Consider the following 27,269-nt stretch of genomic DNA (forward strand, 5'->3'; position numbering starts at 1 on the left):
TTGCTCAAAAGGGACGTGGAGGTAGGTGCCTGAGATGCACTTTCAAACTTTAGAAACTATAGATCTACTTCCATCTCTTTCTTAGTTTCAAGATGAAAGAAATAATAACAATGAACTCTCAGGTGTTCTGGATAAACATGAGTTTGCCAGTGAAAATGGGCTTGTTTCCATGTAAAGCTGATCTCGTATTAGAAAGAAAACACAAAAATAAAACCATTTAGTGGATGTATTTGCATCTGAAGTGTGTCTAAACGTAGTTAAGGTGATTCATGATGATGATAATATTGCTGTGCACTTCACGTAAACCTTTTATTTCATTTTATGCATACCAAGAATTTCACCTTAGCATAAAATCCTGGGAGAGCAGTGAAAACACACTGTTCCCATGAACAAGTGTCCATGTAAACACAATAGCGTGCACATTGTGTGTGGTGTTGGTTTCATTTAGGGAACGTGTGCGCTGGTTCTCAGCGTTTTGGAGTGTATGTACACACATGCACCCTCCGTGTTTGCATGGAAATGATGGGAATGGTTAGAGGTTTGACAGTATTCTGGCACTACAAGCAATGATTTCTGGAGCTTGGGTTGGTGGGGGACAGGCAAGTGCCCCAGCTACTGTAACTGCATGAATTCGCTATATGGTGTGAGTGACTGCCAAGCTACAGGGGCCCTGGGTGCTGTTCCTGGGAGCAGCGGTGTTGCAGGGACTAGTGGGGGAGTCTGGCTCCATCAGCCCCATGCAGTGAGCCATGCTCCAGCATCCTCATTATCCACACAGTTCAAAAGGCAGTCCTGAGCAGTCCGTCACGTCCCACAAAAGGCTGTATCGATTGGCCTGTCGGAGCGTTTCCTGGGGTCCTTTATATCTCTCTGCCTCGTAGTCAGTAATGAAGAGGCTGAGCGCAGGGAGAGTCAGCAGACTCCCAGCTGCTGGGATTTCTTCATCTTCTCATCAGGATTTTAATTAGACACGTCCGAGAGGGCAGCACCATGTGAGGGCAGGCGGGAGCTTTATCAAGCAGGCCACTTCTTTAATTACTGTTTACTGACAGATAACAAGGGAGGGGAGGTGGCAGCAGAGATGGTTGTAGGGGGAAGCAGGGAAAGGACGGCCAGTCCCCAGAGTGTGCGCTCAGCAAAGGCGGCCTGTGCTAGGGCTGGAGTGGAAATTGTTCCCCACTCCCCATCCTGCCATCCTGTTTACCTGTTGCCAGCGTGAGAAAGGTTCTCCTTGCCCCTTTCCTAGAGAGCAGAAGATAGTTCTGAAAGGTGTTAAGTGCTAAGGACCAGAGACACAAGAAATGAAAAGTGTAAGTTTGGTTAGAGAAAAATGAGAGAACGGTCTTTCCCAAGCTGCCAGGATCCTCTGCTGAGCTGTCCTGTGCCTTCCCAGCCTTGAACAGCCCTGTGGGGTTTCTAACCACTGCACAGTAAGAAGCAAAATTATTTCCTTCTCCTTCTGTCTGCAATTGGCAGCCCTTCTACCTCCCACCGCCACCATTGCTGTTTTGTCCAAAAGAAACCACCTTCTGTCTTTCCATGTGTCCTCAGCATTAGTTGTATGAGAGCAGTCTGGTCTGCGGCTGCTGCTGTCACAGACTGCCTCCCTGCTCTCTCATGGACCAGCTCTGCACCTGATGTGAATCATACCTTCAGCGATCCCTCTTCTGTCTGGCCCCAGAATCCACATCTCCCTCCAGCTTTTGCATCCTTCCCCTTAAGGTGCTTTTTGGACACCATTTGTAACCCAGCTGCTGTGTCCTGCTGGATCATAGCCCTGCCTTTAGTATCGTGGAGCTGCACCCTGGGGTTGTGTTATCACAGGGGGGAACGGTGTTCACTGTCCCCACCAAACCAAGTGGTTGGGCCAAGCTGCCATTGTGGATCACTGCTCCCTGGCCTTTGGGTCATGGGATGCCTGCAACGGAGTGCAGCAATTGGTGTCCACATAAGTAGTCCTTTGGTGAACTGAGCTCAGCAGCCTGTTGCTCTCCTGAAATTTGCTCTGAAGTTCATGCCATGGTCTTGGCTATGTTCGTACCCACTGAAAATTAGTCTGGTGCTTCCAAAATACTGTTGCCACCCCAGCAATGGAAGATGGCTTGTTCCAGAGTCTGATTTCCCTTGGTGCCAACGGACTCCCGCTGCTCTGAGCAGAACAAGATCTGGAGGATGTGCTTGGGATCAGCAAGGACTCTGTAATTGGACTGTTGTTCTTTCATTTTGCTACGCAGTAGCGAGCAGATTATAGAGCCCACACATTATAGATTTCCTGTCATCCCTCATGAATCAAGCTCCACAGTCTTATTTACTGTCGGCCAAGGCCTGTGAATAACATCACCAAGGGATACACTCTCACGCAGTTGTGCAAACACACAGTACAGAGCACTTGCACGCACCTCTGAGCTGTTAGTTTGCCTTCCCCTGTTACACTACCTATGGTAGAAAAGGGCCCTCTGTTTCCTATCTGCACAGAAGGGCTCCTGCCTTCCCTCGGAGCTCCGTTTGTAACACTGGAGACAAATCTGTGTTAAACAATATTGACCCGCATTTTTAATGTTACGACATTTCTGGTTACAACTCTGGCCATTCAGCACACTCTTACACCCACATGCGCCAAGGATGTGGACTTCCAGTTTCCTGGGAGCTGTTTCATACAAAATCTGGCAGGTCTTTCTTGCTTGTCAGTGAGAAAAGCTTGGTTTGTGCTCAAGGCACAGCACTGGAAGTCAGGACCATGGGCACAGGTCTCGGCTTCATCAAGGACAGCTAAGAAATTTTGCTGCTCTAACTAGTAGCGTAGTGAATGTAATAGATTATAGCCTTGATTTATCAGAAGATATTTTCTCAAGTTTCCCAAATTTTCAGCTCAAGGTTCTGAAAGAGCATGAGAAATTGAATCCAGCTGGGAGATTTGCCTCAGTGAAGGGCTAACACTGTTTCTTCCCCCTCCTCCCCCCCCAAACTGCAGTGAGGTGTTACTACTGAATCAGTTGGAGTCCCCTAGAAGTGAAGGGAGGCTTGGCTTGTCTACAGCAATCCAGCCTGCTAGTTGCAACCCTTGTTCCTTGTTGAAGGTGTTCGTAAAAATTCTGTGGCCCTCCAGATAATAAGCTTGGAGATGCAGGAATTAAGTTAGAGGGACTGAGGTGCTAATTTATTTCTGGTAGGCAGGTTAATATTTCTGTCATGGAAATTTAGATATTAGGCAAGGTCTGGGGAATGTGTCTTCAAATAGTAAGAGGCTTTGTCCAAAAGGAAGTGATTAAGCCATTTGCTATGTCCGTTGTTGATAGAGTTGGAAATAAATGGGCTTTGAGTGCAGTGTGGGAGATTTCCGTTTGATGTTCCAAACTTGTATTAGCAATGATGCAGGAGCATTAGAACAGACTGTCTGAGAAGGGGTGAAATTTTTTCAGAACAGGCTGGAAAAACATCTGTCAAAAATAATGCTGTTATAGCTGATCTTACATTGGGACAGATCAGCTATATATATATTGGGACACCTGACCTGCTCCTAGCCCTATTTTCTGCGACTTTGTGAAATGTTAAGACATGTATAATCTTGTGTACAGCTGATGCAAGCTTGAGATGGGTACAGGTGTATATATCAAATAAGCACTAGCATCTATAAGCTACCAGGATATTGTATGGAGAAGTACAAATGCTCCCCTTCAGAGGCCTGCTATTCAAATGCTAGTCTACCAAACCATGGTAAGTCTTAAAAAGAGATGGCAGCAGCACTCTTTCTTGCTTAACCTACTTTCTTAATTTATATCTTCATTTTCACTGCCACATACAACAAACAGGCTAGTAGCACCATCTTTTTTTACTAGTGCTTCCTGTAAAATTTAGGTTTTGTTGTTCATACCACTGCCAAGCTTTAATCATTGCTGTAAATACTTTCTGTGCCTCTGACAGACTTGTGGAAATTTTTATCAAAACCAGCAATTTATTTTCTTTTTTAAAGAAAAAGTAGGGAGTATGCCATATTCTTGAATTATGCCTTCCTTCCATTTAAAAATGAGTCAAGATTCCTGTTTGTAAATCTCTAAATCAGCGTCTGTTTTGGAGCTAGGCTGCAGGGACAGCTGGGTCTGTGTCAGAGCAGAGGCAGTGTCAGAAAGTGGGGCCACCAAACAGTGATGGAAAGACAGGCAAGGGGAGCTGGTAAAAAGGTGAGGAAGGAAAACAAATAGTTAAAAGCAACTGTTGAACAAGGAGGCTTGGGCTGTGGAGCTTGGGGGAATAGTGTTTGGTGGGGTGAGATGAGAGCAAAGGAAAGAGCTGGGGTGAGAAGACAAAGGCAGTGAAGAGAAAAAAGTGTGCTGGGATGGTCTGGAGAGGAGAGAGCATGACTTGGATCGAATGTTTGGAAAAGCCTCTTCCTCAACTGTCATCAGCATCTGAAATTCACCCACTGTTTGATGCTCCTCATGTTAGTCTTCACAAAGGACGAGTTACCCTTGCAGCCCATTTACTCCATTGCCTTGGTTGTACGGTCCACGTGATGGATATGTCTCTTCTGACAATCCACACAAGTGTCATTGTGATGCTTCAGGAGCGAATTTTTTCACTCTAAAAGAAACAAACTCTGTGAAAAGGGCGCTTTGAAGGGTGCTAATGCAAGAACTGGAAGCTGGGGAAAGACCAGTTATCCTCTGCATGCATTTCTATCTACCTGGCTGTGTGTCTTACACAACTCATGTTTTAGCTACGTCACTGTGTGCCATTTCTTTCACAGGACCCCTGCCTCATTCACTGCATGCGATGGGCCTGCTCTGAGATAAATCAGAGTTGCACAGTGAAAGAGACCATCTGTAGGACCTCTGCCTCATTTGTCAGGTGTGTACTGAGTGAGACAAGGGACTGCAGGAGAGAAAGCGAAGCTTTTATAGCTGAGGCAGTGAAATTCTGACCTGCCAGTTGACTTTTTCTCTGTGACCATCTCTGTACAATAGTTTTCAGACTTTTTGAAGCAGCTGTTGTGCCAGTGGTTGTTTAATTGTGTGTTCCTGATTTTCTGGGGGACCTTTTTGATCCCAAAGGACTTGCTTTACAGAAACAGAGTGCTTACAGTTGCAAATGAAGTGAATGGGAATCCACTGAACCCAAATTGCTATACAAGCACAGATCAGTCAGGCTGTTGGTGTCTCAGACTGGGCACCCAGAATTAGCAAGTATATTTTAATACGGTCTTCAGTCATTCACCCATAAAATGGGAATAAAAATACCCCCTTCTCTCATAGAGGTGTGTGAAAATAAATGATCTTGAACTGGCAAAGCTCTTGGACAGTGTAATGATAAGCCCATAGAAAAACACATAAGGAAATGAATGAATCTCTAGAGTCAGGTTTGAATAATGTGCAGTAAATAAGGCCTGGGGCCACGCACTGAACAATGAGCAGAAACCAGCATCTCAAATAGCTTCTCATTACATGGGAGCAATCCCTTCTGAGCGCAGTCTGAGATGGGGTACTGTGGAAAAAATATGATCATGTAATTAAGGGCTATGAAATAATGCATATGCACATGAGGGCTAAAAGTATTTCTCACAAGTAAGCACAATTCTGGCATTTCCTAATTCTTGATTTTATTTGTAGTCTGCCCTATTTAACATACAGTTTTTTGGTTTGTCTTTATTTCATGGGTCCGGTCATGCTTTGCAGATTTATGTGCTGTAAGGTGGTGTTGTCCTGGCCTCTCCGTTTGGATTAAGTGTTGCCATTTCATGTATTTACAGATCAGCTAATTGCAGGTAGTCAAAACCTGATCATCTTATGTATTATGTATTCCACAAGTTGTAATCTCCACTGAGGTGTGGACTTGCGTGAGTGAGAAAGGCAAATCTGACCCTGTAATTTGCTGTCATGAGCAAAAGTGACACCCAGATGCTGCTGTTCTTAACAGTGAAGGAACTGGGGATATTTGAGATCTTACAACCTGCTAGCAGTAATTAAAACAATAAAACCCCCAGTAATTTTCCCATGCAGCAATATGCAAGGGAGGAGAATGTCACTAGGGCTGTGAAATGGCTTTAAAAGTCTTTGCTGTAATGGGTGCAGGAAGAATGGCAAAGCTTAAGCTCCTAGCGAAAGTATGCAGAAAGGTAATGCTCAAAATACCTAATTTTAAATAACCACACTTTTGATGACTGATTATGTGTGTGTTTAGGAACAAATATATTTTGACTGCAGTGGTAACGGCGTAGTTTTAAAAGCTATCAAGTTGAGAAGTTGGGTGTTAATGGTGCTGGGACATCAGTGTCCAAACCTAATGCTGGTTAACCTCTCCATGGCGTGACTGGTATTTGCTATATTTCCAAGGGAGAATATTATGAACAGTATGAAAATGGAGCTGTGACACATACCCCTGAGTTTTGTTTTGGTTTTTTGTGGGGTTTTTTTGGTAGGAAGTAGAATTTTCTATGGCAAATGTCTAAGAAATGTACCATAAAATCTTTTCCACTTACATCTTTCCCCTTCTGTTCCCCATTCACAATCTCAAATACTGGAATTCATTAGCCTATTTAGGCTGTAGAATGTGATGCCTCTCTCAAGGATGACTAGTATCACTATTGGCCAGTTGATGACTTGGAAAGCACTGGTTCCCACATATGCTGCAGATAATGGTTCATTCTGGAAATGAAGTAAGCCAAACCTACCAAACGTATTAACCTCTGTAGGAGACTGAATGAACATTCTTTGTGCAGTGGTTTAACTTCTCAGTTTTAACAGTTTCATCAGACAAATGTATCGTATGGTTTGAAGTGGACAGAAGAAAAAGTGATGCTAGGGTACCCAAAAGCAGGAACTCTGAGAAAAATCCCCTCAGGCTGGGCCTGCCACTACTGGCCAAAGGAAAGAGGAAAGGGCAATTAAAAAAATACAACAATCTGTTCTTTTAGTGGTCAGACAGCAAGATGCAGCGCATGTGCTGGGTGGGAGCCATCAATGAGAGCTGGTTTCCCTATGGGAGATACAGACCTGGACTATCAAAGTAAGCTGAGGCTGGGACAAACAGATGTTATGCCAGACACATCAGCAGAGCTAGTCTGTTTTGCATAGGCACCTGATCTTACTTGGCATGCTTTAAACTCTTTCCTTTTCTGAATCTCAGGGTGCAATACAACCATTATGATTTAATCCTAACTGCTCTGTTCTCTGCGTATGATGCAACTCTGGGGTACTACTTCTAACCTACACAAACAGGAAGCCGAGGCACAAGGTGGCATGTTGCCAGGTGCATAGCCTCTGAGTGTGCAACCTCAGTCACATGCCTCTGCTTCCCTTCAGTGAGAGAAGGAAGAGAGGCTGTGGGCACTGCATTGCCGAAGTGAACAGTCTTCCCTGCGGGTGTCTTACTGACAGAGTTAGGTAGTGTTAGTGCCCCAAAAATGATATTTTGAAAAAGCCGTCCTGAGGCATCTCTGCGCAATAGGCACTTTGCTCTCTGGAAAACCAGCTTAGGACAGAGTGGGGAAAATGAACCTGAACATACAGGCTGGTGGCCCCCATGCCACTTGTGGCAGTGCAGGGGTAAGGTCAGGCCTTGGCATTGCAAAAAATGTGTGTGACCTGAGGGTGTGATCCTAACTGTGCTCAGGGGCAGGCAAGTCAGAATCTTACTCTTTATGGACCTGCCAAGCGGAAAATGTTTATTTGCTGCTCTGGATCCACGATCTAGGAGAAAAGAATAAAAGTGATTTAACCTCCAATGTGAGGAAAATCACCTGACTGAGCAGGACACAGAGGACAAATGGGACAGAGGGCCTTACCTTGCCCGGCCAGAAGGGATGGGGAAACAGAGGTAAGCCACAGGATCAGATTCATTAATTATTATTTATTATTAATTTGCTATTTTTTCCCTTGCTCGGATTCCACGATTGCTGGAAATAAAGGCTCCTTTAGCTGTCTGGGTGCACCTGTGACATTGATTCTGTCTTTGAGATGGGGAGCACCCTCTGGTGGTTAAGGATGATCTGACATTTCCTGGGATTGGCACCCATCATCCCCGCAAGCCGCCAGTTAAACTGGGTGGGAAGCAATGCTGGCTTTCTGTCTCTGCTGGGATGGGTGTTGGGGGCACAAACTCCTTTTATCTGACTTTTCTAAACCAGGAATGTGAGTTGGCCCCTTGGGAATCCTTTTTGCCCTGTCAAATGGGTGCAAGATGTGTGTGTTTTCCCTGCCCTGCTGTTGGACAAAAGCTCACATTCAGCTCCTTCTTGTTTTCTCATGGTAAGAGGGCAAGTAAAGCTCAGTTTGCTTCATTAGTTCCCAGTGGACACAAAATCCAGCCTTGCCTCTCTCCCTAGGGACTGCTGTTCCCTGCCTCTGCTCTTGCTCCTGTCTCCCAAAACCACTAGTCTTGCACCCAGAGCTCTCCCCAGTCCAGCTCTGGCTGCGTTTGCTCTGCCTAGGTGCTAAAGCCAACACAGCTCCTCGAAGGGAGCACAGGAATTGAGCTCAGGTTTCCCTTCTCCTTCCCTAAGTGGATTAACAGGCTGAGGGGATCATCTCTGCCTGCCTGACTCAATCTTCATTAGCTAACATGTTTCGCCAGCCGCAGTCACATCCTGGTCCGGAGAGCTGTTTGACAGGAGTGGATTCTGGCCCCAGCCTCCCACAAAGGCTGTTGTGTCTTCTGAGAGGCTTTTCTTAATAGCAAGGCTCCAGGGACTGCCCTGGGTGTAGGGCAGGAGTACTGCAAGATGTGCATCCTTGCTTTATGCAGCATTCACTTTACAATAACTAATCTGCATCCTCTGCTGACTGAGAGACCTGCACTCTTATGTAATGCACATGCTGCACGAGTGTCAGAAAACATTCTGTGTCTCTAAAGGTGCACCCACATGTGTTTGGTGGGTTTTTTCCCCTCGTGTTTTTCAGCCAAGGGAGGATCCTGAGAATATTGGGATGTCCCTGAAACTTTTGCTAGTTGGCTGTCGCTTCTGGATGCCATTTCTTGGGTGCTTATAGGTAGTCAATTTGAATGCAGTATTTCCTAACAGGCTGTGTGCAAGCAACTGACCCCATCTCCTCAGCCCCTTCTACTCTCTGCTCCTTTGTGGTAGTTGTTAACGGGTGTTGCCCCTTGCACAGGCAGTCATTTATTTTAGAAGTGCTGCTGTTTCCTCAGTCCAGGGAAGATCTTTTCTACACAAGGAAGCTGTACACTTTAAATTGCATTGATTTTAAAATAATCCATTTAAACTAGTGAAAATCTAAACTGTGGATGCTCTCCTGCCAGTTTGAGGATGCTTCATTTTTGCTCATTAGATGCCTAAACAGGTTTAGTTCCAATAGTAATGAGTGCCTTTTGCACCAGCTTAAGTTAATCTATTTAAAATTGTACCTTGAACTATACTGCAGTAACATTCTCATGCAAAGAAAGCCTGCGAGGAGAGGAGGTGAGCACTACTGGGTATCACTGATACCAAATGCCGTTGGGGGACGCCTATGCCCAGGAGTACGAAGGCATTTGGCATCTGTGGAGAGACCTGAGCATACCTTAGCAGGAAGAAGAGGCCTCCTCCTGGCTGTCAAATGTATGTAAATGGGTATTTTTTATTATACAAGGCAATATTAAGCCTTGTATTTCTGCAAAACTGAGACTCGCTGAAAGCACAGAGCATGCTAGAGAAATTATTGTGACTGAAAAATCTCAATGGGAAGTGTTTCACAAGGAAGCAAATGTTCTTCTTTTGTTTTTGTAACCTGACCATTGCAGCAGGGGAAGTTGGTGTGCCAGGCTCTGAAAGCAAGGTCGACTGGCTAGGAACAGAATTGAAATGGACTTTTTCTTCTTTTGGCAAGTTGGAAGGGAAATAAAAAAGGCAAATGAGCATGAAGGGGCAAAGGACACTCCAGACTCTGGAGGATTTTAGAACCTAAAGCTGTATTTAGCAAATCAAGGGATGAATTGAATTTCCCAAACAATGTGTGTTAAAGCACGCAAATGAATAACCCCAGCACTTATGAACTAGCAATGCATTTGGTTTGGCCCCATAAAGATTTTCAAGCCATAAGTCAATGGTCAAAGCAGAACAGCTCCCCAGAGAGGCCTGAGTTGTCTGTGCTGTAGCTCCCTAGGGGATGCAACCCTCTGTGGAGCAGTTCCCTGTCAGGGCTAAGTAGCTATCACTGCTTAATGATGTTCTTCCCAGGGTGGGAAACAAAGGTTACACAAACCTTAAAAATGTAACCTGTCTCTGAATGGGAAGCAAAGGATGTTTCCTTTGAGAGACAAAGACCTGTTTCACTGAATGGAGAATGGATCCTTTCTATACTGCCCTTTTTTTGGAGGAACATAGACTGGGAGAACAAACCTGGTTTTATACATTTATTAGATGCAGAAATCACTTTGTTTTGTGTGGGGAGGAGGCAGTCTGAGTTAGGACTCATATGAAATACGGTTAGGCTTTGTGCCTATCTTGGGTCACTGATCTTGATGAAGATGATACTCTCTTGTTCTTCAGTCCCTTCCTTTTCAAAGGTTTCCCAAAGCATTTTATGTATTAATGAGTTATTTTGCTGTCACAACTGGTTTTGCTGTATCTTTAATGGCACAAAACAATGTACTTATTTGAAACCAGAATTGAGGAAGAATATCATGGCTGGGGGCTAATGCAAAATGTACTAGCAGAGGCAGAGCAGGAATAAACTAGGAATGTTGAATGAGATGTGTCTAAAGCAGTAGTTCACTGTCTGCTCCTGCCCTTTTCATCTCAATCTCTGGCATCTCATCAGTAATGAATTGCATGGAGACACAAACTGACACAGTGCAGGCTGTGTCACTTGTATAATCTGTTCAGTCCCCATCAGTGACCCTTTTGCAACACTACTTTTCTGCAGCATCTTCCAGTGAAAAATTCTGGTGGTGTTTGATGGTTTCAAGCCCTGGTTCCTCTTTGTGGCCCTCTGACCAAAGCCAGAACAAGAAGATAGTTGCCAGATGCCTGACTGGGCAGATTTGTCTGTCTCTGTCTCTACAGCTCTTTTTCAGTTGGTGGTGAAGGGTGAACTCCAAATATTGATGGGAACTCCGTGATTTTAGGGAATAACTCCTCTTCATCCTCCAGTTTGGGTAAACAATAAGAAATTGCATCAGGAAAGACAGTACTGTATCTTGAAAAGGAATTCTTGATACAATATCAAGAATATAGTATTTCTATGCTGATTTTTCAGTTCACAAATTTCCTCCTGTTTAATCTGGTAGTCCTTCCCTCCCCCTTAAGTTTAGAATGTTTAGGTGAGCTTTGGATACAGACTAGGCTCGTATGCTTTTTGTGCAGTTAGGATCCGGTTGCATGTAACTTCAGGGTTGCTTTATCTCAGCTGTGGATTGAATTGAGGATGTCTATTGGGAGTTTCAGGTCTTGGTTTTCTCATTGGAGGTCCTTCCATCAGGCAGGTCTGTTAAATGCTTGCTGAGTCCCTAGAGACACTTGATCTGTGTTTAAAGGGAAGCAGCTGAACCACGAGTAGAGAGAAACGGCTGTGTACTCAAGCACTATTGCTCTGAAGGGATCTTACTGTAAGCTGTGCAAAGCTTGCATGGCAATCTGGGTGCCTGGGGCTCTCTATGTGCTCCATCCCAGCAGAGACCTGTGTGATGCTCTTTTCTGGCCTTTCCTGCTCCAGGAAAGACAAGCTGATGGCTCCTGGATGCTTTGGGTATGAACTGTGTTTAACTCTCCTGAGGCTCAGGCCAGGAAAACCTCTGGAGGATTCCAAGCAGCACCTGTCTCCAGTTCCCCGCTCCTCTTAAAGCTTCCCCAGTGGAGACACCCGCTCAGGGAGAGCAGGAAGTCCATAAATAAATAATTCCCTCTGTCTCTCCTGATCAGCCCAAGCAGCTGTGATTGCTCCTGAATGCCTGGATTGCTTTCTTCTTAATGGCTTTTAAACCAATTTCACCCTCATCTGATGACCCAGCTTCTCCTATTTTTGGAGGAACATTTTCTTCTTTTCGAGAGAGGGGTTTATGGGGTGTTTGTTATGTCAAGAGTTTTGGCTGAGGTGAAATAGTACAGCAGTGCAGGCAAAGCTGGTTCTACCATGCTGCCCCATGCCTTATTCTGACAAACTACTACAGGGCATCTCCCTGGATATTGCACCTAGCATTGACTCTTGCTTGGGAGCACTGGACGTGTGATGCTCATGGGCATCCTACAAACATTTCACAACTCTTACACCACTCTAAGACACTGTAGGTTTTTGGTTATGTTTTACTGTTGGAAGAGCTAAACCCTGAGACATCTGAGTGCTTATCCTTTGCCCCACAGCATGCAGGTAAAAGTTTGGGAACATAACTTAAGAGCGCAGGCTCTCACTTGTCTGTTCAACTGACCTACAGAATCTCATTAATGGACATTTGCCACCTGGCCAAGTATTTAGTGCTCTTGTACCTCGTGTGTATGAACTGTAGTAGTTAAAAAAAAAAAAAAAAAAAGGGGTCCTTACATAGCAAGTATATAGTCAAATTTAAAGGCTCTTCATTTGTATCCTAGTACAACCCCTGGAGATATTTATTGCTCATCTGATGGGTGTCATCTAGGTTTATCTGTGCAGAAGTATTCTACGTTTCTGGAAGTATTAGTACTGCCTCTGCAGGCAGAACATACCTGCTGCGCACTTGGATGTGCAAGGCATGTTCTCAGTATCTTTACAGTGCTGGGCAGGTAGCCTATGTGATGTGTACTAGCACAGCCTTGTGTTGTGTTGCAGGTCCCTCATATTGCCTTCAGAAGAGGCACTAGTCTAGCTGGGTGCAATGCAGCTGCCCATACCTGTAGTTGTAATGCCAAATGGGCTGATTCAACCCAAAGGATTGCTGGCTAATCAAGGCTAATGACCTATGTTTTAACCACCCTGCTTGACCAATCAGTTTAATGATTCCTCTCATGAGACAAGCCTCTGGAAACAAAGTGGTCTCTCAAGATACTCTTGCCTGGTACCTTCTCCCTCAGAAGCAAGACAAGGCCCTCCTGGGTGCCCTGTCATCAGCTGTTTGGCAGATAACTGTATCTGAATCAGTGATAGTCTTTCTCTCCTACCATCTTCCTTCTGTCCTGCTTCTAACTTCTTGGTACTCTGAAAAAGCAGTGGGCTTAACAAGGAGAGCTGCTGTCCCCCAGCTGTATGGTTTGCAGGACAACCCGGGTAGCAACTTCTGGAAGTTATGTCATAAAAGCCTGTCCTTTGCTGAGTTGCTGACCACGTAAGTTATGAAATACTGCCAAATATTGAGGAGCAAGGTCTAAAAGATGAGTTGAGTACTACTGAGTTCAGCTGACTATAAATATTTAATGGAAGATTGGTATGTTCGACAGAGGAGCAGAGAGGGGAGGCATTGGTAGTCTTTGATCATCTCTAAAATAAAGGTTTTCAAGAGATCAGCAAAAGACCAAAACTGGATTTTCCTTTGTAAACACTGTGGAGACCAAGGGGACCTGTTGCTAGGAAGCTGCAGCACCAAAGTCACCCTCAGACCACATGGGACTGAGATTTAAGTCTGTCTTAACAATGATACTGAAAAGTAATCTTTTCTAATGCTGCCACAGGAACAGTGAAGCTGGCAATATGCGACTTTGAACGATGAAGGCATATTTGCTGAAATCCAGTGACACATGTTTAGGTCCATCAGGAGAAGGCTTTACCACTGCCCACAACTGCCTCTGTGCCTGGATCTCTGAGAAACTTAAAGACTTGGAAGTCATGTCAATAAGGCCTTTACAAAGACTCTCAGGGGCTTGTACTTCCACACGAGATTGCCATCTTTTGGAGTACGCAGGGCTACGTAACAGAAGTAGGACCGAGCTAGTGAAGCTTCTCATTTCTTTTGCATAGAAAAGCTTTTTTTCTGCTAACCAGCATCTGTCTCTTTGTGGATGGCTACCCTTTTGATACTGTATATGCATATATTGTGTAGCCAAAGCATTTATATGGTCCTGAGTTGTCCTGTGTCTTTCTTGTTTGAAAAGGTACCACAAAACCACGATCATTCGTGGTCTGTAGGCATAGTGTTTGAATGTTAATGACATGTAGACAGAGCAGTGATTTCCTAACATGTTTTACTGCAGGTGTCTGAATGAGGTAGAGTTGATGAAACTCAGAAGTTAAAAGTATGTTAAGGAGCTTGGAATAGGGTTTGTTGGCAAAGCTGCCTAATCAAATAATCTATCACACCAATTTACTTTTGTCCAGAAACTGAAATAAACGTAGCTCAAGTTATAAACAAAGTCAAGAGGGAGTTGTGAAAAAAAAAAAAAAATATCTGTAGTGCTGTTCAAACACTAGAGTTAGTACAGCAAAAAAATCTTCAGAATGGTCTTATTACTTAACTGAGTTGTTTGGAGGTCCAGAGCAGAGGAGACTCCCAGCTGTATGTCAGAAGGAAGCCAGCCTCTGTCACGTCTGGCTCTAGCCAAAACCCTTGCTATTAGAAACTGGAATATCCTGAGGCTGGAGAAGGTGACCAGGAGAGCAGTCGTGATCATCTGGTGACCTCTGCTTTTTCCAGACTGTTGTGCATCAGTTTTCCTAATGTCACTTGGGACCTGCAGGTTCATCTCACTGTTAAATACTTTTGCATAGATCCACTGTCAGTGAGCTCCTCTGTGTTTGGCCTGGATGACCTGGTGAAGTCAATAGTCTTCTATTGACTGTGCCCAGATAAGGCCAGATGGAGGTTCCTGCAGGGAAAGGAAGGCCTTTAATCCTTGTTTTCTTCATCCCTTATCCCCTGGATGGGAAATTCCTTTCACTGCTTTGCTTCCTTATAACTGTCTAAAACACTTTCCAAAAGGACTCGGTTACCTGCTCAGAGAACCCAGGTAAGAGGAAATTGCACACTTTACTGGTTTTTTGTCACGTCATAGTATTCAAACTGTAAAGTCTGGGCCACTGCAGCCACCTCATTGCTGTTGCTGGGAAATAAGTTATCTTGTATGTGTTTAAGTTCCTGTTTCCATCGCAGACTTGGAAAAATCACCCTCCGTCTTCACTGCCTAGCCCTCAGTGGGCATGCTCGCTTAACAGTTGTGACTGTAGCATTTTGGTTCTTTAAGTCCCACTCCTTTTCTGGATTGAGACACTTGGCATTATCAATGCACATGCCAAAAAAGTTTTAATTCTTTGCTTCCATCATAACAGTAACTGTTATTTCCTCCTGAAAATACATATACTTCTTTTGATCAGTTCAGTGAGTAAGCTGATACTGTGAATATTAGGCTCCTGAAGTGAGTAAAATGCACAGACTTGGAGAGAGAAGTAGCAAATATGCCCAGATTAGAGGAATGAAGAAGCATCCCCTGTTCTCCTGACTTTTTTCCTTGGCCTTTTGCAATACAAGACTTGAAGCTAATGTACTGAGGTGATGAGAAAGCTAAAGGTGAAAAGATGCTGTTTGACTTTATGTCCCATCTGAGAGGATGAACCACCATACCAGGAAAGTCATGCTTGTGATGCCTCTGTGCTGGAGGATTGACAACAGCTAAACAGAGGTATTTCCAAGATTCCTTGATGCCTTGTGCCTCCCTCCTTCCTCCTGGTAGCTGAACAAATAGCCCAGCTACTGTTCTGTGGACACCTGGGATCATAGAGGGGGAAGGATTCATTTCTGCTTTGCTGCAATTTGGAAAGAGGTGTCAGAGTGAATAAAATCACTTTCCAGTCAACATCTTTGTCATGTTCTGCCTGACCACAGTGGCCCAAGTGAGGGTTACTGTCATGAGAAACAAATCAGCAACAGGTCAAAATTTGAAGCTGGATCATAGCTCTCCCTTGAAGCCTTCGAAGTCTGAGATCCATCTATCTCTGTAATTACCTATCTTTTTTGAGGAAGGTTTTTGTCTGCATAGCTAAACAAAAGTTAGGCAAAGACTGACTAAGAAGTAGATTGACAAATCTGCAGTGTTTCTGGGCAAGGAGGGGAGAAACTCCTATGCATTACTCCAGCTAACTGATGATGCAAGAGAGAGCAAAAGGTATAATCCCAAGTATATAACTTCCTCTCCTGCCTCTCTGTACATTTCTTACTGTAAGTTCTCTCCTCAAAATCTGGAAAACAGTATCTCTCTTCCCATCATCTTTATTCTTTCCTACTTCCCATCGTCTTTATTCTTTCCTATTTGGTAAAATACTCTGTGCCTGCCTCTTGCTCTGATGCCTTGTTTTGGACTCTACAGAAGTTAGTATGGCTTTGCCTGGTTTGTCTTTGTGTGTGTTGTGTGTCTGCATGTGCACTTTCATCTAAAATGTCACCAGGCACATGTTCTGCTCTGGAAATAGAGTCCTGCTATTAACACTGCAGAGACAAAAGCAGGTGTAGAAGGACACAAAACAGCATTGGCCCTACAAAAATAGGGGCTATTAAAAGAAATTCTTGACTTTTCATTAGCAATGTAGGGACTATGTCTTATCTCAGGGGTCCTAACACTCTTATATCCTAGCACAGAACTTAATGAAAGGTCACATTTTTGGAACAGAGGGTTCTCATTCAAAGCAGGAGAGTAAGGGTTAAGACACTTGTATTCAGACTCTTGCTCTGCTACAGACTTGCTCATATTGATCTGGGGCAAGCCACATAACCTCTTTATGATATGGTTTGGCAGTCTATAGGTTGAGAATTATAACACAGATGTTTTAAAGTCTAGGTAATTCTTGAAGCATGTCTAAGGATGTTCAGATAGGCAGTTACTTAAAAATTATAATGTGAAAACTATTTCCTGCTTACATAGATGTTGAGCTTTAGCAGTGACGATGGTGATACCTTTCAGACAGAAGCATATTGTTCATAACGCCAATTAGGTTTTTTAGGGAAAAAAATCTATTGGAGTTTGGTATAAAACAAGATATTGCCTTTACTGGGGAGAGCAAACTGCTTTGTCTGTGTGTAGTGAGGGAAAATAGAAAATAGGGCGCAAAATAAAGAAGGCTGTTTTGTCCTTACGGATAGAGTCTGTATCTAGGATAGCTCTTTGCCGTGGAAGGGGATATATGTGGGAGTGGTAAAAGCCTACCAGCAATCAGGGACTGTGCTCAGGGGACCTGAGCTTCTCTTCAGGGTTACTAGCCTGGCAAAGCAGAGGGATCAGGACATGCAACACAGTGACTTGTGTGAAGTCCAAGCAGTACTATTGGCCTCAAAAGTGTGAAAGGGTTGTCTTCTAAATTCATCACAATGGCTTCTCTGTAACTGTTGTTTCCTTAAATGAGACAGGGGCTGGGAAAGGTCTCTTGTCGTTGAACTCCTCTTTCTCCAGCAGAGAAGATAAGAATGTATGTACACAAGTCTGTTTTGCCCAGCTTAGGTCTCATTATTATGTATGGGTTTTGCCCCGCGCAGATACCACTTCACTGACTTCCTTGTGAGAATACAATAATAGGGGCCTTCATAAAAGGAAAAAAAATCCCAAAGCCCCAAAAGTAACTAGATCTCTCCTTATGCTGCATTTCCCTTATTCACAAAAAACTAGCCTTATCAACAAGTGAAATCAAGTTTGTTTGGCATGATTTGCAGATTACTCCTATATTAGACCAAATGAAATTTCTGTCAGTCAATCAGTCAGCTTGCTGGAGAGTTGATCATTATTCCATCATAAAAGTTTTAAAAAAGTGGGAAAAAAAATATCAAGAACAGATTAGTCATGAAAGGATAGGGGGAAAGTCTCCAGCTGTCATCTCTTGGAAGACCAGGCAAAAGTAGGGACATGTCTTAGCAATTCTTGCTTTCTTTCTGGGGTTAGGGATTGCATGTTTCAGGGAACTGATACTGCCTATTGCTCCATCAGCCTATAGCGTTCTGGTTGTGCTCTGTCCAAAGCTAACATTGATGGAAAGTCATTGCTCTGCATTTGGTCCAGGTGTGAGGAGAACTGCTGACTACAAAAGCAAGAGGCTGCCTTATGAAAGTCATCCCAATGGGTAGCACTTACTACAGCACTTCTGGGTATGATCTGCTCAGGGGCCACAGACTGAGTGGCCAGGACTGTTCCTGTTCCTCCCACAGTGAGAGAGCACCAGTTCCAGGGCATGATTTGGTAAGGATGGCAAACAAAGGCTGTGCTCACAGGTTAAGCTAGTGCTGTTGTTGCATGTGCAGTTCTGCGTTGTATTTACCCAAACGGAGGGTTTTGGCTTTCAGATCTGCCAGCTTAATCTTACAGTCCTTTCTAGCCTCATCCTGGTACTTTTTTAAAAAACACATGTATCAGAAGGGTGGTCATGTTGAGATCACTGTTTCCTTCCTTATTCTTTGACAGAAAGAGAAATTGGCTAAAGCTGTGAGAAAAGCTTAGCAAGTGCTGTGGGCAGAGGGGTCTGCAAAAGATGAAGCCTCCTTAAGTTCCAAAATCAGCCTGCAGGATGCTTGTCCTCTTTCTTGGGGAATTCAGGCTAGCAGATCAGGCCCAGTCAGCAGAGACTATTCCTTTCCATCCTTCTCAGAAAGGAAAAGCCAGACCTCTCTGCACAGCTTCAAGGAGGGGAAGCTCCATTTGTGCTGGGTCAGAAGAGATTAATGTTACATTTCTGCACCACACTGTAAATACCCACCTTACCCAGGCAGCCCTCTGTCAGCAGCAGCCCATTTCCAGAGTACAAACCCACCATTGTACTGTTTATATCAGTTAATTCAGCCCTGTGGACCTTGTGCCAGGCAATCACATGGCTCCCTGCTTGCCTCACCTCAGCCTGGATAAAAGTTAAAGTGCAAAATTAAAACATCAGCTACTGGGAGAGCCCAACCTGCCTGCCAGGCCATTTCCACCCTGGTCTCCCATTCACTGACAGCTCACACCAGAGCTAATCTCTGCACAGCCAGGATCCAGCCAGGGTGCATCTTTCTGGAGAAAATTGTTTTCCATCAAAATCAGCTCACTGCGAACACCCCAACTGCTCTCAATGTGTAGTCTGCCCAGACCGTGACCCTGTGTGGCTCCTCTAGTCTCTCTTGCTACTGCGTATCAGGAACCTTCTGAATGGGGCAACTAGGTCATCAGTGAGTCTCTTCCTGACTTCAGATTTCTATTGGAAACACACTGGTGCTGGTTTCCTCCTCCATGCCTCTGCTTGGGTCAGGTGTTCTCCGATGTGGTTGGTAAGGTTCCTTGCTTACAGCCTTGGGCCTTACTAATGCTAATGCCCTACTATAGTTCTTGTCTCCTGTCTGTTCAACATTTAAAGCATCTTAGAGTTTCTCTGGGCTGATATATCACTTAGGTGGGCAAAGGTCTATGTGTGTATGTTCTACTTGTATTATTTTTGCTTCCTGGAAAGATGTATGACCTGAACGGTGTCACCTGCAACATGCAAGTAATCAGATTCTGCTCTACTCTTAAAACTGTGGATGAGTCTTCTCTCTCTCTCCCATTTTCTAAATCAACCTGCTTTCTGTGCCATCTTCTTGTGACCCTTTCACCATGAAAGACCTCAGTTTTTGCATCCCTGGGCTGTCCTGTCTTGAAGATAGTTGATCAGAATCACACAGCTTGTCCTCACTCAGCCTTGGGGCACGCTAGGGCATACCATTACTTTGTGTGGCATTTAAGATCCGTGGTAGAGAAGGTAGTGAGGAAGTTGCGCTGATAGACTTCAATAAAGCAGGAACGGTTTACACTGCCTGTGAATTTGGACATTCCTCTTTTTTTTTTTTTTTGAGTATTCTCAAGTTTCTACAAACTCTGGTGGTATGAGAAGTTTTAGCCTAATTTAGTCAATGTTTATTGGTCATGTTTATAGCTGAACCACACTGCATTTTCTTCTATGCTGTATCACACCACCACCACCCCCCAGCATCTGAAAAGCCCTGGTCTGCCCTTTGTTTCTCCTGGCGTTGCCTCAGGTTCTGGTTTTATACTAAGAAGTATCCTCTTAGCTCCTACTTTTTTCTTTTTGTTTGCCTGGCATAAGAGAATGAAGCTTTTATCCAGGTGTGTTTGTATTTTCCTTTTTAAAAGGCCTCTAGTTCTTGTTTATCTGCTAAGGATATTTCTATTTATTTGAGCAGTAGATATTTAAACATGAAGGAGTAGCACAGGAGAGAGACAAATGAGGTTTGTATGAGTGCAGTTTGGAAGGTGGAGAGTAGGTAGCAAAGGACGAATAGACCCTGTAGGGCACCTCTGTGTGAGCCAGGCACGTGCCTGAGGGGCTCATGTATGTATATGGAGAGGGATCTTCAGCAAGGTATTTGTATGTCGCTCTAAATACGCAGTGGAATTGTATGAGTGTGAAAATGTGTGTGGGAATTGTGAAAGCACACTGACTCTTAACAGCAGCCGATCCATATGCAGAGCTTTGAAAATGTGTCTTTCATGAGGCTAGTTGTGTGTGCCAGTTCTGATGTTTGCGAAAATTTGAGGGTCTGTATCTATGGGTTTTTTGAGCCTGGGAATACGCTCTGTTATCCTGAGCGTCTGATTCTGATCTCGTGTGCCAGGATTTCTTCCAGCGGTTTCATAAGCTGCACTGAAGTGACATCTGAATTACACTGCTTTGGAACAGGGGTCAGGCGCTCTTCTGCTTGCACATATTAGTTTGTGTATGGCAAAGCCAATGTCAGAGTACAGTGGCGAGGCCGTGTCAGTGAGACGTGGCTCTGTGATTGTGCACGAAGTGTGTGTATGTGGAGCCATGTGTTTGTGTTAAGGGTGCCTGTGACACGCATGGACAAAGCGGCACGCTGGTGCGTTGTGCTGTGCGTGCGGACCGCTGTCTGGGTGGGCTGACACGCCGGCCTGCCCGTGCGGGACTGCGAATAGTTGTAAATAGTCCATGGAGCACCCCTCACCCCAAGGTTTTGCTTAACCCGGAACTCCACAGCCGGTGCCCACGCCAGCCTGGTTAGCGGGCAAGAGGCAACGGGAGCGCGCGCTGCCGTCGTTCCCGCGGCGGCCCCGGGCGGGAGCTGCGATGCCGTGTCACCCGCGCTGCCGGCGGCCCCGTCGCCCCAGCTGCAGTGCCGGGGTCAGCCCGGCTCGCCCGCCGCACTGCACCCCGCGGGGCCGGGGCCACGCTGCCCCAACTCCTCCGGTCCCGGCCCGGGACGCCCCGCCGCCCGGCCCGGGGAAGCGCGGCGCCTGCCGCGGCCGGGGCTGCGCGGTGCCGCCGGGCGCGCTGCGGTGCCGGTGCCGGGTCCGGCGGCCCCCCCCGGCCGTGCCTCCCCCAGCCGCGCTCCAAGCCCGGCCCCTGCGCGGGAGCCAATAGCCGCCCTGCCGTCTCCATTCGTCTCCCGGCGTTAAAGCTACAGCGGGGCTCGGGGCGGCGAAATCCCCCGTGGCCGTGTCCTGCGCGCCGCCGCCTCCTGCCGCCGTCAGTGTGTCCGCACGCGGGTGCGGGAGCGGAGCGGAGCGGCGCTGCCTCCCCGCCGCCTCTGCCCCGCCGCCGGGCTCGGGCTGGCTCCTCTGCCCGGGGCTCCCCGCGGCTCCCCGCTGCAGTTTAGTTGTTCTCTCGTGTTTTTTCTTTCTTTCCTTTCTTCCTTCCTTTTTTTTTTCCTTTTTTTTTTTTTTCCCTCTTCCAACCGGGAATGCTCAAACTGGACTGATGGACATTTCCGAGCTGTGCATCTCCGACCCGCTCGGCTACCACAACCAGTGAGTGTGCCGTGCCGTGCCGGGACCGGGCGGGCCGGGGGCGGGCTGGGACCGGCGCTGCGTCCCGCTGCGGGCGGGACGGGGCAGCGACCCCGCAGTCCCGCTGCCTCCCTGCCGCAGAGCCGCCCGCCTGCCGCCCCGGAGGGCACCGCAGGGGCCGGCTGGCCCCGGGCGGCCGCGGGCAGGGCGATGCGCACCTCCGCGCCGGCAGGTGCGGCAGAGCCCGCGGAGGAGCGCGCCGGGGGGTCGGTGCGTTGGTGTGTTTCTTTCTTGCCTTGTAACTTCTCCCTCTAACGCTTCATCTCCTAGGAACAGGCAGCTAACAGTGAGCACTGGCAGTCCTTTCTGCGCAGTTTTACTTTCCGTCTGTGCTAGGGTTTTTATTAGATGAATTACTAGATGTCTGTAAAGAGATACTCATCTAAAATTCCACAAAGTAGATCCGTTAAAGCACTGTCTTTTATAAAAAAGGACCGTTTTTCACCTGAAATACCCTGTGGAAATCTAGTTTCCCACAGTTTTCTGTTTGGATAGCCTGCCCGGGGAAAGAGTGGAGTGAGTCGGAGGGCTGGCAAGCAGACATCCCGAGCTGGGACCGGTGGCTGATACCTTAGCACCTGCTACTGCTCTTTGTATTCCGAAGTGGGCTGTGCCTGGTAATGCTGTATTTAAAATCACTTTAGCATGTTAAGTTTGGGTTGATCCTTTTGGGGAAGTTAGGAAACAAGGCAAAATCTTCTCAGCGTTTGCATCCAGCTGACTGGTGCAATTAATTTTAAATGCATTTCTCCTCTCTGATAAATCTCACCCTGCGCAGTCTCTCCCCTTTTGTGTGTTTGCATGTTAATCTCTGTGTCACCTACACAGGTTCTGTCTGTGGTGTCATCAGAGGAGGGAGTGAAGTAATTTTGCCTATTTCATTGCTTTTAAGAACAATTGTATTTAGTAAAATTAAAACAATTAAACCCAAACAAAACCCCCACAATGATACTTACCCCTCTTTCCTCACTACAGTTGTCTTTTATTTGTCTTTCTGTCTCTTGTTTCCTGATATTCCATCTGTCCTTACATTCACTTCTTCTTCCTTCATTCCCCTGCTTCCAGCAGTTTCATTAAAATGAGACTTAGTATTGTTAATAGAAATTAATAACCTAACCCATGTGATTTTCTTTTCCCCACTGGTGCTTCACTTGTGGCTGCTCCATTTTGAATTAAAAATAAACAAACAGTTTCTTAAGGGAAATGTATTATGTATGCTGCTGGGAGTCTTTTAATATTAAGGCAAAAATAGAAAGTGCATTTACCTTCATTAAAAAGAAAGGCACAAAATGCCATAATCAAAAGCTAGATCTTCATCACTTACTATTATTATCTCTTAACTTTTTCCTTTTATTTTTTCTACTTTTGGAATTGAAAAAAGGAACTCAAACAACATGAAAATAGTAAGAAGTAATCAGCATGTTGTATTACTGTTTACCTCTTTCACTTTTCCACTGGTTCTCAGTCAGCTCTCAAGAATGTCAGGTGCACCTTACCCATACTCACAACTCTTTGGCCGCTGAGTAGACAGATGAAGGTGGCCCTGGGGGAAGTGCCACTGAGCGCCTACGGCTTTACAGTAGACACACAGTGCTTCTTTTTGAGATGAGAAACTGTTGGAGAGCTCTTTGTTTAGAAAAGTGCTTGGCTTAGTTCTGCGTGCCAGCTAACCTTCTCTTTAACATTGTTGAGGTTGGGGAAGACAGACAGAGAAATACCATTTAAAATACCTCAACCTCTAGTTTTCAATCTCTTTTTAAAATATTTTTTTAATTGAAGGAGTACAATAATGCAGGGAAGTAGGGTTAAGTCTGGAAAAAGTTACTGAGGGAAGGAAAAGATGTAAGAAGCCTTAAAAATGCAGTGTATTTAAAGGTGTATGTACAGTGTGTCAGGTACTGATTTGGTTTACATTCTGGTTTTGTTAAGGTTAGATTTCAGATTACATTCCTGTAGCTGAGGATAAAAGTTGGCCCTGTATATCCCTTTAGCTATTTTTTTTCTCCCATTGTAACACAATTATATTGTGAACATATAATGTAAATACGGGTATTGCATTTGTGCCTGTATCGCTACCTAGCTATGTGAACATAATATCCTATTGTACTGACCTACTCTTCTGACTGTTAGCCATTGAAAAAAATTTAATAGTTTTTTTTTTTTAGTACTGCTTTTAATTATTGAGCAGCAATTTTTGTCAAATTAAACCTTAAATTAGGAGTCAATTTAAAAATATTGCAAACTGCCTCTTGTTTAGTTGCTTGTTAAACTATAGGAAAAAATAGGAGGAAGAGTAGAATGTAGGAAGAGAAGTGGATGTGATCACTCAATAAGTGATCCATACAGTTACCTGGAAACTGTATTTCACCTCTCAGTTACTGAGAGAGAGAGAGAGAGAAAATGAACAAGGCAAAGGAGAGAAGAGGTGACTCCCTTCACCTTGGAGTTTAAGGAGAACTTAATTTTTGTAACAGTCAGACCCAAGAAGAGGCTGAACAAAAAGTAAGCAAAGGAATTCATTGTCCCTAATCCCACTCTTCAGGTTTTGGATTTGTCTTCTCAAGCAGTGGAAGTTCCCTTTCCTTTGCGTGCATGTGTTGATCTGAGCGATTACACCAGGAACCTGCGGAAGTTCTGGTCAGCGGGTTGTGTAGTTTCCCTCAGTGCAGAATCTTGCAGAGAAAGTAGGAAAATGTTTCTTCCTAATTTTGATGCTCTGTGCATTTGTCCTAAGGCAGCATATGTATTTCATTTCTTGCATAGGAATCCACTCTTTAGCAACTGCTTACTACCTTTTGGTACTGACCTTTGGGAGAATTGTTCCTGGGGTAGGTGATGCAGCTCCAAGGAAGAAGCTTTTGTATGAGTTCGAACTGGGAAACTAACAAAGACGATGATTTGTACCTGCAGTTTGTCTCTCAGGTGAGGGCATATGGTGAGAATACATTAGTTACACTGTACTGACAATGTCTGTCTGCAGTACAGCGGGAACGGAATGTGTGTGCAGACATCACAAATGTATACTCTGACATATAAAAGATGTGATTATGTTCACACACAAACACATGTGTGAATCTATAAATATTTATGTGTAGGTATATGCACATACATATGTATGGTCATACTGCGTACTGGTGTTGCGTCTCTCACATAAACAAATCTAAGGCTGTTTCAAAGGAGAGTGAAACACGACATTTTTACTTTCCCAAATTAACTTCCACATCCCAGAGATATTTTTTTTCTGCCTAGTTATAGTTGACACTAGAAATGTTGATAGGACTACAGAATTGCCATCTCTGTTTCTAATTAATATTCTACGTGACAGACAGAAACTGACCAAGGAACTGTCATGAAGGGAAAATAAAAATCATTGGCAAATGAGGGCATCCTGCCAGATGCTATGTCTCTTACACTGTTTCCTCTGATGTACAAGACAGACACGTGAGTCACTGATCTGATAAAAATGAAAATTATTTTATGAACAGAAGAAAAAAGTTGAAAGGAATAAGTGATATATTTGATAGAGGGATGGAAAGGTATAACGCTGGAATTTTAAATCAATAAAGGAGCGAATTCCGGACCCTGCGGCAGAGAATTAACAAAGTTGTTGTCACTGACTCTAATGCACAGGCTGAGGAAATGTGACTTGATTTCAGAGGTTACTGGAAATCTCCATATTCTGTGAATGGGAGGAAATCTGAGTCAGAGAGGCTGAATGCAACTGTCAGCTCTGAGTATCTCTGAAAGTCTGGGATAGGGAGGGGTTGTTAAGTGGGGAGAATGGGGAGGGAGTTGTTTATTTTATTGACAGAATAAATTGGAAAAACCTCTGTAAGGGAAATGGCTTAGTTACTGGGTTCCTGACAAGGTTCCCAATCATAGAACGGGGTCTTGGTATACTAAGATTATCAAGCACGAGAACGATGAGGAAATTGGGACCTTTAAAGTATTTGTGTTAACTTTTCCCTCCTCTTCCAATTCCACTTGTAAAAGTAAAGATGATCTAATCATTATCAGTTATTGAGAAATATTGAAAGATCAATCTATTTTAAAAATAGGCTTTTTTTCATTGTATTGATTTGAAGTAATCAATAAATATTGCATTTAGCCTGAGAGGGGAAAGACTTTGGATCAGAGAAAGTTGCTGTCACAGACGTTTCGTATCCCGTTTTCTTCCTCTCCAAGAGAATGTTGTTCTACTCTCTGTGCCCTTTCCGCTGTTACTCCACAGCCCCGTTTCTCTGCTGTTACTACTGCTCTGAATTTCCTGTGTTCTTCAAATAATTTCAATTCAGTAAGAAACTGTGTGCATTTTATCAGTGGGTCTCTTTACCAGTTTTTCCAGGGCTCAAAGGATACAAACTCTCTTAGGGGATGGTAAAAGGTTTAAACCTGAGACTAGATAGACTTTACAGGTTCTGCCGGGAGTAAAGCAGAATTTCTCCAAAGAGTTTAAAATGCCTAAGAAGGATTTAATTAAGGAAAGAAATAGTATAAGTAAAAAAAGATAGTGACAAAGCTTGGATTTAAAAGCCAAAATCCTTTGCCCAACTTCTGCTAAGTTGCGCCCCTCAGTTTAGGAGTTGGGGCTCGTAGCGGCAGCTAGTGTTACATGTCAGCAATTCCACTGTAGATTGCAGAGACTAGGAAATTCTTCCCAGTCAGACCTGTCCTTTATTCCATGGAGCTACTGATGGTAACTTTACAGCCAGGGAGCACAACAGAATTTTTAGTTTATGCAGTGTGGGCAAGTAAATTTAGCATCTGTCTGGTACCCAGCGGCGAGGTTCCTAGGTAATGCTGCTATAGAAACTGGGGGGGAAAAAGAGGGAAAGATCAAAGCTTCCACGGCAAACTATGAATCAGATGATTGTTTAGCAAAGGGACTTAGCAAAGAAGATATTAGCAGTACTCAGCTATGGTGACCTTGCCAAAAAAAAAAGGAAAATGTTGATTTCTTTCTGTCTTCCTGATATCAGCTGCATTTGAGTTGTGAATGTAGTCATCTCTATGTAGCTTGCATGTGTGATGTGCTTTGTACCTGTCATTTGGAACAGAATGTAATTTAGTAGTATTTATTAGTAATACCTATTGACCTGGTGAGTTTTACTACTTAGGAATTAAATTGTAGTAACTTATTCTTTGTGTTTGTTTCCATCCTTGCTATGCCGCCTCTCTTTAAAGCTTTGCCCTGTCTCTTCAGAGCAATAAAGATGCCCACAAAATGATCCTTGCAGCTGGAGCACAGTGCACTTTGATTCTTCCAGTGCTTGAGAGTCTGGCTGCTGGCAGTGACTGTCCGTGAGGAGAAACATGCCTGCTCAAGGTGGAACACACTGTATAATAATATATTTGTCATGTTTGTAATTGCAAATGTAATTAGCAAACAAGCTCTGGGGGATTGAGGACTTGAAACTTTCACTGCACATCATTTGACCCTATCTTGACTGGGCCGGAGCTTGTACGCCACTTTTAACCCTTGCTGTTCTTGAAAAGAAATGCTGCTTCTAGTCTGACTGCTGCTAAGTTTCCTGTCTTTTTTTTCCCCTTGTGTCCCATGTGTCCGCATGTCTGTCTCCCCCCACCGCCCCCCCCCTTTTTTTTTCCTATGAGCAGCATTGTACCTGTATTT

The 27,269-nt window shown here is 44.6% G+C and overlaps 1 protein-coding gene across 3 annotated transcripts in view; it reads left to right on the top strand.

The window, feature by feature from the left end:
- ESRRB (estrogen related receptor beta) overlaps nucleotides 1-27,269 on the top strand; it is a 135,524-nt gene that overhangs the window by 26,163 nt on the left and 82,092 nt on the right. The window contains exon 1 of one of the 3 annotated variants that reach the window (XM_055716152.1): nucleotides 7,384-7,809. The exons of 1 other annotated variant lie outside the window; for it this stretch is intronic. In XM_055716152.1, the coding sequence (XP_055572127.1) occupies nucleotides 7,796-7,809 (14 nt within the window). In that variant the 5' untranslated portion in view covers nucleotides 7,384-7,795. Of the gene's footprint in view, nucleotides 1-7,383; nucleotides 7,810-21,246; nucleotides 21,599-27,269 lie in introns of those variants that run through there. One more of the 3 variants, XM_055716151.1, reaches the window with a different exon arrangement.

This window comes from Falco cherrug, chromosome 7, assembly GCF_023634085.1.
Source record: "Falco cherrug isolate bFalChe1 chromosome 7, bFalChe1.pri, whole genome shotgun sequence".
Taxonomy (NCBI): domain Eukaryota; kingdom Metazoa; phylum Chordata; class Aves; order Falconiformes; family Falconidae; genus Falco; species Falco cherrug.